Raw genomic sequence first — 12,574 nt, forward strand, 5'->3', positions numbered from 1 at the left:
CAGCAGCGTGTCTGTGCCTATACCCACGGGACTGGGGCTGCTGCACGCTGCTCTGTGCCGGGGCCGCTCACAGCATCTTCCGGCAAAGCAGAGATCTCGTCTGCTGTTTTAAAGACCTTTACGAATTATTTTCCAGGCCCTGTGTGAAAGGGGTTTTGGAAAAGCTAACAATTATTATTACTTTCCAGATCTTCTGTTTGCTTTTAGGGCAGACTGCAGTGATTTTGTCTGCAGAACATCACCAGGTGTATTGCCACAAAAGATTCTGAAGCTTCTTTGCAATGCTTTTAGACAAAAAAACCAACAGAGTCCTGAATAATTTTGAAAGTATCTAAGAAATAACTGATCTTTTCATGGAAAAAACCCCAGATTTTTATAAACAGCTTTTGCTATTTTTTCAGTAAAATGAAGCTGCTGCTTCTCTCTGACTGTAATCCCAAACCCTGCTGCCACTTTTCATTGTGCTTAACGTATTTAGATAAGTTGGAACACAGAATTAGCGGGGAGACTGAGTTTGTCAACTCAGAGCGCAGACTGGTTTTTGTGCCAGCCCTAGTTCTGCACAGCCCCTGGGCTGCTGAACTGTGGACACAGGGAGGCTGTGGTGGATGCTGCAGTGGGGTGCTGGGGACGTGACTCGTCATCCTATCCCTTCTCCAGGGGGCTCCCCTCTGACAGCAGGTAGCTCAGCATCTCCATAAATGCCTCCTGAGCTATTTCCATTTAGGACTTGCCCCATTAAAGCATGAAGTTAACTTTAACCCTTGGAGCTGTGAACTGCACCAGCTCAGGAGCTGCTCCTCGCTGCCCACTGCCAGGGCAGCCCCCTCCGAGGGAGAGGCGGGGAGCCCGGCCAGAAGAGGTGATCGCTTGCTTGGCCACCAGCACCATGATCTGCCCAGGGTTGTGTGTCACATCCTGAGGCATGTGTCTGTTATCGCAGATACCAGGAACTTCCATTAGTTTCAGTGTAGGACGGTTCACAAGCTGAATTTTAACAAGGCACTGAAAGCCCTGGTGATGTGGACTCCCTGCCTGAGCTCAGCCTGGCCCAAGCTGTCCTACTGTAACTCTCAGGGCAGTAGAACACTCAGGCTCTAGACAAAAAAAAAAACCAACCAAAAAACCAAAAACCAGAAAAAAAACCCCCGTGTAAAGCACAGGTTCTGGCTTTTCCTGCCCAAATGAGAAACACATATTTGTTCGTTTGGGCTAAATCCCCCAACACAAACCTGTTAGGGAACTTCCCCATCTCCCCACACCACCCCAAACGGCAGACAGCTGCTCCAAGGATGCGGGAGGGTTTTGCTGCAAGGAGAGAGTGTGTTGCTGAAGGATTTATCTGTGGGTATTTCTTACTGGTTTTCCTGCGCCGGACTCGCACTCTCCGAGCAGGAGACGGTGCCATTCAAGCCCTCCTCTGCCTGGGACCTCAACTGCTTCTCCCGCTCCCGCCGTCGCCGCTCTCTCGCCGCCTCCTCCTCATCTTCCACGCTCCACTGTGCTGTCAGCCTGCCAGGACAGAAGGAAAACCCATCCTTAACACTGTCGGGCAGTGCCTGTGAAACCTGGCAATAATCCCCACGAGGTGCCTGGGCTCCCCACAGCAAGCGGGGGGCTCCTGGAGAAGAGCGCTCCCGCTGTGAGCAGCGGTCCTCCAAGTGGCATCCCCAGCTCCACTGGCACAGCTCCACAGCGGGACCAGCCGATGTGCAAGGATAAAGTGGGATGCACGGGCTGGGAGAGGGGTGCAGGAGAGCCTTTCCCAACCCCGAGGAAGACATGGTGCCTATCCCCCTCGTCCCACAGCAGCCGCTTTCCTGCAAGCTGGAAGCCCACTGGGAAGCACCATTCCCTGCAAAGCAGCTTTGCGCCCCAGGAAGGGTTTGTGAAGGGTCTTGCAGTGCTGCAAGAAATTCCACCCCTCTGTCTCAAGCTTTGGCTCAGGAAGGGTGAGATCGGCACCCTGGGGGTGAGTTTCCTTAAGCAGGAGCAGAGGGCACGGTGGCAGAGGGCAGCGGCTGTGTTCCTCTCTGCCCTGCCCAACTTCCTTCCCCCCCTGCAGAGAAGGAAAACCTGCCCTGGCTTCTCCCAGGCATCTCATCTGCTGGATAATAACACCTCTGTCGGCAGAATGGCCTCTTACATCCCCGAGGAAGCGATAAGGCGGCTGCCACATTCCTCCTCCTGCGATAGCACCAGTCGCCACCCAGCATCGCCACCCAGCATCGGCTGCTGCTCCACCGCTGGCGGCACCGGCTGGGATGCAGGCAGAAAAGGACATGCCACCACGGTGTGGCCACCACTCACCCAACAGACTTGTCATGGCAGCTGGAGTGGGGCAAGTCTGACTCGTGGTACCCAGGGCTGATGCTGGGGCAGATGCTGGGGCAGATGCTCCCTCTCCCCACTCACCCCTGGCTCAGCCAGGTCCAAACCAGATCACAAGGGCTGTTTCCCCTGGTGTTTGCATGCCTGTCTGCAGAAACGCTCTCGTGCGAGGCATGCACATGGGAGCCGCATGCACACAGGAGCTGGGAAGGTGATCTTCCACCAGCAGCAGGACCCAGCCCGACCTGCGCCTGCCCCCACTTCGGGCACACCCCCAGGACTGCAGTCCCGATGCTCTGCAGGAGATACGCTGTGACATCAGTTCGGATTGGGGCAAAGGGCTTGTGGAGAGGGAAAAGGAAAAAAACAAACCAGAAATGCCTTAGCTGAGACTTGTTTCATCCCTCATTTGAGCGAAAGAGGGGCACGTTCCAGCTGACCCCAGAAGCATCACTCTGCCAGCCTGCCCAGCTGTGCCCACAGCCTGGACTATGAACCGTGCAAGGGGGCCTCACCAAGATGCTGCTTTAATTTGATTTTCATTTGCCCCCTTCTCCCAGCAAAGGAAAAAGAAAAAAGTTGGGATTAGTTGAGATATTTTTTTCAAGAAAAATCTGGCTTTTGTAATTCCACTAGGAACCTTGTCAGCCTTTCCAGGGGAGGCTCACTTGGAGCCTGTTTTACTCCGCAGCACCAGCCAGGCTGCCTAGCTTAGCCCGGGTCGCATCCCTTTGCGGAGCGGTCCCACCACCACCCCAGCAGGATGCTGGGGGTGACCCCACATCCCTGCCCTCCCAAACTCCCACCTCCCCAGAGGTGGCAGGGCCAGGATGCGGGGCTGGACGGAGACAGGTCACCCATCCCTGCTGAGTGCATGGGGGAGCAGGGAACCGAGCACATCCTGGGTCTAGGCCAAGAGACGGCTCCACCGTGGTGTCATTCCTGCCTGCCTTATTTTGGGTGGGGGCTTTCTGCAAGCAGCAAATGCAGCCACCCTTCGCCCTTCTCCCCGCTCGTCACCCCTTGCCACCTTGCTCTCCATGGGGAATAAAGTTGACCCGCACCAGAGCCTGGGCTCCCCTCCTCCCTTCCCGACTCGTCCCACACTCCTATTTATTATTTTCCCCCAGGTTCCCATAGAAACCCTTGTCTGTGGGCCTGGCAGGAAGCCACCGTGTTGTTGGGGTTTTTGGTTGTTGTTTTTTTTTTTTAATATATAAATGAAGTCATTCATTAAACTCTACCATGATCTCCCTCCCTTGTGCGACAGCTCCAGATAGTCTCCGATTCGGAAAGGCTTTTAACCCCCTCTAGCCCGTATCGCCCCAGTTATGAGAAGCAAGGTTCATGCTTATGCCAGAACAAGTTAGATTTTGATTTAATTATTTTGCCCCCTCCAGTTTCTGGGGAAGCTGGTGCAGAGGCAAGGCTGCACCAACCCCTGGCTTGGCCGGGGTGCCCAGGGGAGCCTGGAGGGGGGGTCCGCTCCGACCCACACGAGCTTTCCGTGGTGCAAGAGCAGCCTTGGTTGGCAGCCCTCTCCCTTTCCCAGTTGGATGTGACTAACTCTCTCCCCATGACCTCACCGGCTCGCTATTCTGTCCCTGTATCCTCCGAACCGGCTGAGGACAGAGCCGGGGGCGACCGTTCTGGGGAGAAGGATTTTTTTGCAAAAGCAGGGAAATATCTTTCCCAGCTCCTGTGGCCGCAGAGCAAACCAGCCTTTGAGCTGCCCACCACCGTGCTGGGATGCAGCTCCAACACACTGAGCATCGTGGCAGGGCTGCAATGCTGGGAGCTCCGTGTCTGCTCCTTTCAGCAAGACGGGCTGTGGATAAGCCCCCCCAGAGCCCTCATTCACCCTGGGTTCGGAAATATCAGCACCCTCCAGCAAACACCGAAAACCAGTTTATTAGCAGATTTGGAGCGCTCTTTCATGCTCAAACAGCCTGGCAGCAGAGACAGGTTTAATAAGTGATGCTTCGGGGTGCAGTAGTCACACCAACAGGCGGAGGGAAAAGCATGACACCTTTTTGACTGTCCTAGCTGCACAAATATTTGTCTTCAGCAAAAAACAAACCACGCAAAAAATAAAAAAAAGCCCTAAGCAGATGAGAAACTAAACCTTGCCAAAGTCCTTGCGTTTGGGTCAGCTACAAGGTTTTGTGGGACCGCAGACAGAATGTGCCATTTCAGTTGGGACAAGCCCAAGTATGAGGAAGGGGTCAGCTGTTAAATTGCCTTTCAAAGCTAAAGGGTGGAAAGATTTAATTTCCAAATGGTTTTGTTTTCTAAGAAGGGGCCACAGTCTCCCGTTTGCTCTAATTCCTCGCAGTCTCATTCAGTAACTCGACGTGCTCAGCCCACAGTGGCGTTGCACAGCCACCCTTCCCATTTCTAGAAATAATTAGCTGGCACTTCAGGATTGGGCTGATACCCCATACCCCTGCCTTCAGCTCCAGCCAGCACAGCCCCAGATCGGTCCCAGGCTGGGGCAGTTTTGGGAAGAAGCAGGCTGATAGCTGCTGGTGGGATTGAGAGCTCCCCGCTTCGTTTCACCCCACACAGGGCGTGGAAATGGAAAGCAAGAAGACCTGAAGCTTGAAGGCTTGCAAGATGAGCTACAGCGTGCTACACTCCTGCATTCAGCCACATGCCTGTATTGAAGCATTTTCATGTGAGGTGAAAGGAAATTCAACCCCTCACACAACCATTCTGGGGACTGGAGGAGGGAGGGAGGTTGAGTGGAGAGACCACTCTGCTGTCCCAGCAGCCAGGAGCTGCGGCGAGGCTTGCTGTGGCAAGACCTCATCACAGGGCCGGGTCGTTTCTCTTATGTGGTCCCTCCATCCCTGCCAACAGCTTTGGGAGGTCTTGTTTTGGGCTAAAACACTCTTTGTGGAAGGGGCTCATCTCTTCCCGAGGAGGTGAGGAGATTCCACAGGTCTAAGGATGGGCTGAAAGCACCTTGGTTCAGCTTTGGCCACGGTGCCACAGCTGGGCAAGCGTCCGGGATGCTCAGACTTCTGCTCCGACGGGGGCTGGCTGCCCATTTCTGATCCAGCTCTTTCTTGACTTCACCTCCCTCTGGACCCCCAGCCGAGGGAGGGGGTTCATTCCCATTTGCCCCACAACACGCCTCCTCCCGCTGCACAACAATGCTACAGGCGCGCGCGCTCTGGCTGCACCCTTGCAGATGGCCACGAACGCCCGCTCCAGACAAGCCAGCATTGCTGCAAAGGTCACGTTTCCTTTGGGCAATTCCTCACCAGCACTTGAGGAGATAATAACATTCAGGCAAGGGAAATTTCTGGCACCAGATGAGCTGTGTTTAAGGGAAACGCTGCAGACTCAAGGAGCCTTTTGCACAGCCGATGGCTCAAAGGAAGCTTTGCTGGCCCAAACCCAACCTTCAGCACTAAAGCTAATTCCAGAAAGGAAAATGAAATGCCTCCTGGAGGCTTTGGGCTTTGCAGACCTGTGCCAGAAAAATCCAGGAACCCTCTACCAGCACATTGGACATTCCTATCCCCTGAGCTCGCCGGGGTACCGGGCCAGGTCAGTGTTGATTTTGGTCGCTGCCTCTGTCGGGTAGGCTGCCCCACAGAGCCAGGGTTCACGAGGGAAGAAGTTTTGGGAACAGGGTTTAGGAGGAGCTATATGCGACCCCTGGCATGACGACTGCTGTTTCCCAGGAGATATATTGCCCCATCACCTGCGAAAGCAACAGCATCCACCACTGCTGAAAATATTACCCACGAGAGGTGGGGGCTGCATGAACTAGCGGAGAACTAGGAAGGGTAGCCCTGCATCCCCCAGCAGCCATCCCGCCGGCCTCTCTGGTGAGGTTAGGGGACAGGGAGATGCCAGAAACTTATGCAAGGGACCTTCTCCTTCCCACATAATCCACTGCAGCCTCCATCGCCTTGTCCCAGTGACAGAATACGGCCTCGGACTGTCAACAAGTTCATCCTGTGGCGGAGCAGAGCTGCCAGGCTTTATTTCATATTGTAGTTATCACCCATTTATAAAGGGTCCAGACATGACTGGCAGGGGTACAGAGAGATGTGCAGCTCACCCTGTCATGTGAAATGGAAGAGGACACCCTCAAAAGGCTACAATGGAGCATCTCCCTCACCCACTTGACCTTCCGCCAAGAAATCAATCACTTATTTATCGCTTATAAACAGCATATAATGGATCTGTGTGACTGAGTCAAGCATGCTGAAATACCCAGATAATGCCTCCGCTCGCGTCATTCAGGACAACCGGTGTCAGGCCACTGCAGGAGTTGTGGCTGAGGACATTAGCATGCAATGCACGCTCATGCTGCCATGGCTCAGTTTCTCTCCATCCCCGCACATCACGTACGCCCTGGCTCAAAGCAGTGTCCCAGGGGGACACCTCACACCACGGGCACCAGTGCCAGGCATCAGGGTTCAGCATCTCAGTCCTTTCCAAAGATCCCTCTAAGACCCAGGTTTACCTCCACCTATCAGGACACCTTCAGAAACCTGTCCCTGAGCTCAAGGGCTTGTCCAAGGTCACCACAAACTACACAGTAGCATCCCAGCCCTCTGATTAATTGCCCTGACAAGAGGCTGCTGCTGAGCACCAGCAACCACAGCTGCGCTCCCTGACACCAGGGTACACGGGCTGGCAAAGCATCTCTGGTCACCACCGGCTCGGACAGCAAGCAACAGTTACGCTTCTTGATGGACAGGTTTCTCTGGCTTAGGAGTAATGTGGCTTGATAGCAAAGACTACAGCTGGGTAATCATCCTATTGGATAAGGAAAGGGGCATGGAGAGCAGTATGACACAGGGAGACTGGGAAAAGAAATAAAATCACAGATTTTTATGTCACAGCCTGGAGTTTATTTCAGCCTGGTCTCGGGGGAGATGGTTATCGTAGCTCTGAAAGACAAGCTTGTCGGTCAAAGGCAGCCAGAGACATTGCACAAGCCTCTCCCTCCCATACATTCATGTAATTCCTCAGCTGCACTGCTCCCTTCAGAGTCCAGGCTGGAGTCTGAGCAAGAAGGGGGGCAGAGCTAAAAAAAAAATGCACGTATATGCTTCACCCTCAGCCTTTTTCTCATACCAAGCTTCCCCACCCCACCAGTAGCTGGGCAGTCTCAGCCACGTCTCCCCATTTCTCCTATAAATCACGGCTCGCCTGCAAGATGCCAACAGGACAGAGCTGCTTCCCACCGCGGCCGGCCGCAGAGCCTGCCCCTGCCAGCCCCCCGAGTGGGGGTGTCAAAGGCGTCACGCCTGGCGCGATAAGGGCATACCGAGGCATCTGGACAGAATACGATACGGCCCAAACTTTCATCAAGCTGAAATGGAAGAAAACCCACACGCAGCACAGCAGAGACCTATCCCCCCTCGAAAATAAGAGCAACTCTTCTTTTTTTAAATGAACCTTGGGGTTTCTCCACAAAAGCACATCCCATTTCTGCCCAAAGAAAGATGTGCAGATGTGCAACCGTGCATCCACACGTGCCAGGTATAAAACTCTGTCTCGTTTAGCCTTCCTCAAATTCCCTGCAAAAATTGACCTGTCACTGTGGCGTGACGTGCAGGGAAAGCCCCAAGCTGGTAATTTACTGCTTCCACAAGCGAAACGAGAGACATTTGAGAAAGCTGGTGGTGAATGGCAGGAGCCGGCCTCCGAGGAGGGATACGGGCAGGGCTGGTCCTTCATCCCCAGCCTCATCTGACAGCGGCTCCAGAAAGGCACAGGGGATAGTCCACACCTCCAGATGCCGGGAGTGACGCACAGCCCACTCGTAGAGGCACGAGGCAGCCGATGGGAACGACTGCTTCTTTTTATTATTATTGGTTTTAATCATGGCAGACAGAATCCCAAAGAATCCCTCACCAGATGATGGATTGCGCCCCCAGGACCGTGGGTCCTTAGCGCACAGATAGGCTGGTGTGGTAATGTAATAACATCACCGGTCAGGAATCTGGGGGGGTGGGGGGAAGAAAGAGCTGGAGTTCGAGCCCTCCCAGTGCTCCACAGTATTCAGTAGGTGTGAGAAATCAGTGCTGCACAGAACCTCGAACCACAGCCCTTTCTCACGGTCTCTCCATCTCAGCCCTAAGGTTCAAGAAATCGGAGGTTTTTTCTAAAAAGCAGGAAGTCTGGGCTCTGTTTTTGCAAGGAAGAAGCACGTCCGAGGAGAAAATAGACTTGTCCGAGAGGTTTTGGACTGCAATACCCAACTTTTGTATTTTACTTTTCACCTTTCTGAGAGATGCGTGCCTCCATAGCCTCCCTGCCTTGGCTACAGTCAGCCAGCAATCCTTGATACACTCACACTAGAAAACAAGTCTGAGCCTAGGGCGCCAAGCAACAGCCTTACCCCTGCTTCAAGCAGGGATTAAGAGTGAGATTCATATCAGGCGCGTTGCCTTTTACAGCACTACTAGCTATACAGCCCTTAGGGCGATGTGGTGCCCCCAACCCCGGCAGCCCCGGCAGCAGGAGGGGGTTTGCTACCCAAGCAGTGGCATAAGGCAGCAGGGAGGCCGTGAGAACATGCTGCTCTGCGCCCTGGGAGAGCTGAGGCTCTCTTCGCTTATGGCCATCGCTGATGAGTTGTGCTGCAAGAGGAACCAGAGTCAGCAGCAAGCCCTCAGTCCCTGCTGCGCTAAGGCAGCATGCCCTCGTGAGAAAAAACAGTCTTTGCCCCCAAATACTGATTGCAACTCCTGTGGCTTAAGGGCACGGCCACCCCAGCCTCGTGCCACGGGAAGGAAGCACTTGGCAACCCCGGCTGCCCTCTGCCTCCCTGCCCACCGCAGAGCTGAGGGGTGATGCTGCTGCTGCGTTTTAGTGTCCTCCATCGAAAGAGTTAAGTCATACAAATGGCGGGAGAAGGAAAAAAAATTTAAAAGAGGAGTCTGGAAGCTGAAAATTTGTTCTCACACACCATCCCAGCTGCAAAGCCTCAGACCTCAGCTTCCCCATCCAGTGCCCTTTCCAGCTGAACCATGCTCAAATACACGTGGTGGTCCTGCTCCACCCGGCCAGAGGATGCGGGTAACCTGTGGCTGCAGCCCCGGGGGGCTCAGAGGCTCGTTACAGCTCCTCAAAATTTCCACGGGCTCAAGTTTAAGTGCCAAATATCCAGTTGTTTGAGAGCAGGTAGAAGTCTGAGACAAGCAAGGCTAAAAGCAGACAAAACCCATCAGCTGGCTTCTGGGAAAAGGCGATGGTAGGTGGAGTGCTTCGGAGGAAACAAGCCCCAGGGCTGGGAAAATCTGGGAATGGATCCACAGGGCACTCAGAGGGGATGGATGAGCTGCTACAACTGGAGAGAGAAGGATGAGCTGCCCTCCTTGGAGGGAAAGCAGAGGGTGGGCATCCCACAAGGCACCCAGGGAGGGGGCACCCGCCACACACTGGCTTGGCCCCTTACCCCCACCTCGCCCCACAGCTCAGCTGGGCTGCAAAGCCCCTGGTCCCTCCTGGCTTGCAAAACACAGTGACATCGCTCTGCAGGCAGCTGGTGCCACAGAAGCCACACTGGGATGTGGCAAGCCCCTGGGCACATCCCACCAGGGTCAATCTGTCCCCCAGCCACTGCTCCCTGCCAGCAGTGACTGGGCACCGCTCCCTTCCCACCCACCACCCACAAAGGTGCCCATCAGCTCTGCCCTGCCCCGGCGATGGGATGCAGAGGAATAAAAAAACCAGCCACTAATAAAAACATCAAAACAGGGTGGATTCAGGAAGGCCATGGTGGGTAAGCACTGCAGGGACCACAGGCTCCTTGTGAAAGGTTGAGGCAGCATTGCAAAGTATGAATTGCACCAACCAAGGCCCTGTGCCCCATGCCAGCATCCCTCCTTCCTCTCTCCACGCAGCAGCTCTGCTGCTAGCTTGTTCCTGCACGTTCACTTTCCCCGTCTCCCCCTAAAGAGCTGCCCCACTTCTTCATGGCAAGCTTTCCTCACTCCCTGTGCCCACCCACGACCCAGGGAGGTGCAGTAAAGGGGTGCTGCAACAGCCCCCAGAGACAGCAGCCACCTACCAGGCAACAAACCGTGCCCAGACCGTGTCCTGGCATCAACCACCTTCCAAAAAAAATGTTCTCCCCCTTCAAAGCACCATCCAGCCCTCCCAAGCGCTTCAAGCTCCTCGTTCCCAGCTCAGCGCTCAGGAGGTCAGGACAGAAATACTGGAGTAGCATCTTCCCTGCTGAGACACATCCTGGCAAGCTCCAGGCAACATCGCATGCAGGCAGGCGGGAAGGAAGGCATCCCGCAGAGGTGGGCAGAGCCCCGGATCCCCATCAAACTCAATATTGCACTCCTGATATATACCAAAATTCAAGGAGTTCAGGGAATTTTAAAGCTACCCCTAATGCTGGAGTACTCCAAGTATCACCAGGGCATTGCTCGACAACGCAGCAGCGCGTTGTGAGGAGAAAGAAGGGGCCATGCAGCCACTTTGTGGGCACCAGGACCGCAAGTGCTGGCATCGGCTGGAGGTGGAAAGCATCTCATCATGTATGGCGGGCCAAAACGCAGGGACGCGCAAGCATGATTTCAGATCTCATGGCTTGACTTCCCATGTTAATGACTCCACAGAAGATAAAGAAGCAAAAGTCCCATCCTACAAAGGAAATAATTAGGTTTATCACCCGATCTAATTTTCCGACTCGTTTACTTCCCCTGAGCTTTTTCACCCTCGAGATTCAGTCCCCCTTCCCCGCAGCATTATTTGTACTCCAGCATCTATGGTGTTGCAACGACACGCAATCACAGGCACTGGTGTACGTGTTGCCCGTGCAGCACTGTGCTTTGGAGCCCCTGTTCTGGGCCAGCTCCCCTGTTGTGCTGGGAAGCATACGAGCAGCGTGAGAGAAAACTGTCCTTTCCCCTCAAGAACAGCTCACAGCTCGCTTCCTAATGACACCCGAGATTCCCCCACACGCTGGATAAAAACCGAAGCAGCCAAGAGGAGAGCAGTAGCGCTTCTAACGCGCACCCATCTGCACGCACGCTTCACCCCACGGCTGCATGCCCCAGGCAGGCACCGCCAGCCCAGCTATGGGGCTGCGACGGCAGCAAGGCACCGCAGCACTTAGCGGGAGCAGCAGCGACCAAGAGGCCTGATAATCCAGTTTCGAGGAGCGGCACAGCTGATTTACAGAGAGGCTGATTTGTAGGTTAATTAAACAGCCATATTCTTTTGTGAAACACTGGAGGCTTGATAAATACGGCTAGAGTAAAATTCCAGCAGGAGCAGATAACGAACTGAATGAATCGACATGACAGGCGCTGGATCCCTATCTTATTTATAGGAATCCATTAGAAGGATAAGGAAAAATAGACCGCAATAGCAAGATAAAGGGGCTCATGTTTGGAGAGGACTTTAAAAATACAAAGTCTTGTGGGCGTGTGAGGGATCACCGCTGTTAACCTGCCACAAAGGGAGAGATCCTTCCCCAGGGACATCCCGGCAGACTGTGCTGAGGAGGGGAGTGCCTGGGCACGCAGGGCGAAGCAGGGGAGGCAGATAAACCACAGCTGCCCATCCTTCCCCATGCCTGGCCCAGCCACTCGTGCTCTGCAGCCGCAAGGTATGACCCTGGGCTCTTTTCAGCCTCCAGCCTTTCCGACGTAAGCGGCACGCTCCTGCCCGCACCTTCTGCAAAGGCAGCGAGGAACAAGGAGGGCTCATTTTTCCAGCCCACCTCCAGGCTGGGAAGAGGTGAAGGATGTTTCCCAGAGCGCTGACTCAGCGCTTCAGCAGGCAGAGCCTCCGACATGGCCCACCGCTCTCAAGCACAGCAACCCACCGCGAAGCACCGCCTGTGCTAAACCCATCAGCAGGGCCAGTGGAAAAGCCGTTGCACGTAAATCTGGCTCCCGGGAGCGATGCTCAGGTGATGGCCGCCAGGCACTCCGCCACACGCCGGCCTGGGCCACTCTGAAATGCTGGGGGGTTTCCCTCAAGCACAAGGCTGGATGCTTGAGTGTTGGGACTCAGCTCTTCAAACCAAATCCAGAATACTTTTAGGTTGGTTCCAGCTCAGGGTCCCTTAATGCAGCTGCAGAACAGCCCAGCAAGCAGCTCCCTTGGCTAAGCGATGCTCAGAGAAGGTAATTCCCTGTCTTCCCCTGCTGACGCTCTGCAGCAGGAGCGGCCAGGTAAATCTTGGCATCACACCGAAATCCCTGGTGCTCACAAATTTGGCTCTGAGCAGCCATTTTCACTCTTG

The 12,574-nt window shown here is 54.5% G+C and overlaps 1 protein-coding gene across 3 annotated transcripts in view; it reads right to left on the bottom strand.

Annotated features, from left to right (window-relative positions):
- Positions 1–12,574, bottom strand: part of LSP1 (lymphocyte specific protein 1) — a 51,065-nt gene that overhangs the window by 23,572 nt on the left and 14,919 nt on the right. For all 3 annotated transcript variants that reach the window (XM_055813944.1, XM_055813946.1, XM_055813945.1), the window contains exon 2: positions 1,360–1,512. In XM_055813944.1, coding sequence (XP_055669919.1) covers positions 1,360–1,512 — 153 coding nt within the window. The remainder of the gene's footprint in view (positions 1–1,359; positions 1,513–12,574) is intronic.

The sequence above is a fragment of the Falco peregrinus genome, chromosome 9 (assembly GCF_023634155.1).
Source record: "Falco peregrinus isolate bFalPer1 chromosome 9, bFalPer1.pri, whole genome shotgun sequence".
Taxonomy (NCBI): Eukaryota; Metazoa; Chordata; class Aves; order Falconiformes; family Falconidae; genus Falco; species Falco peregrinus.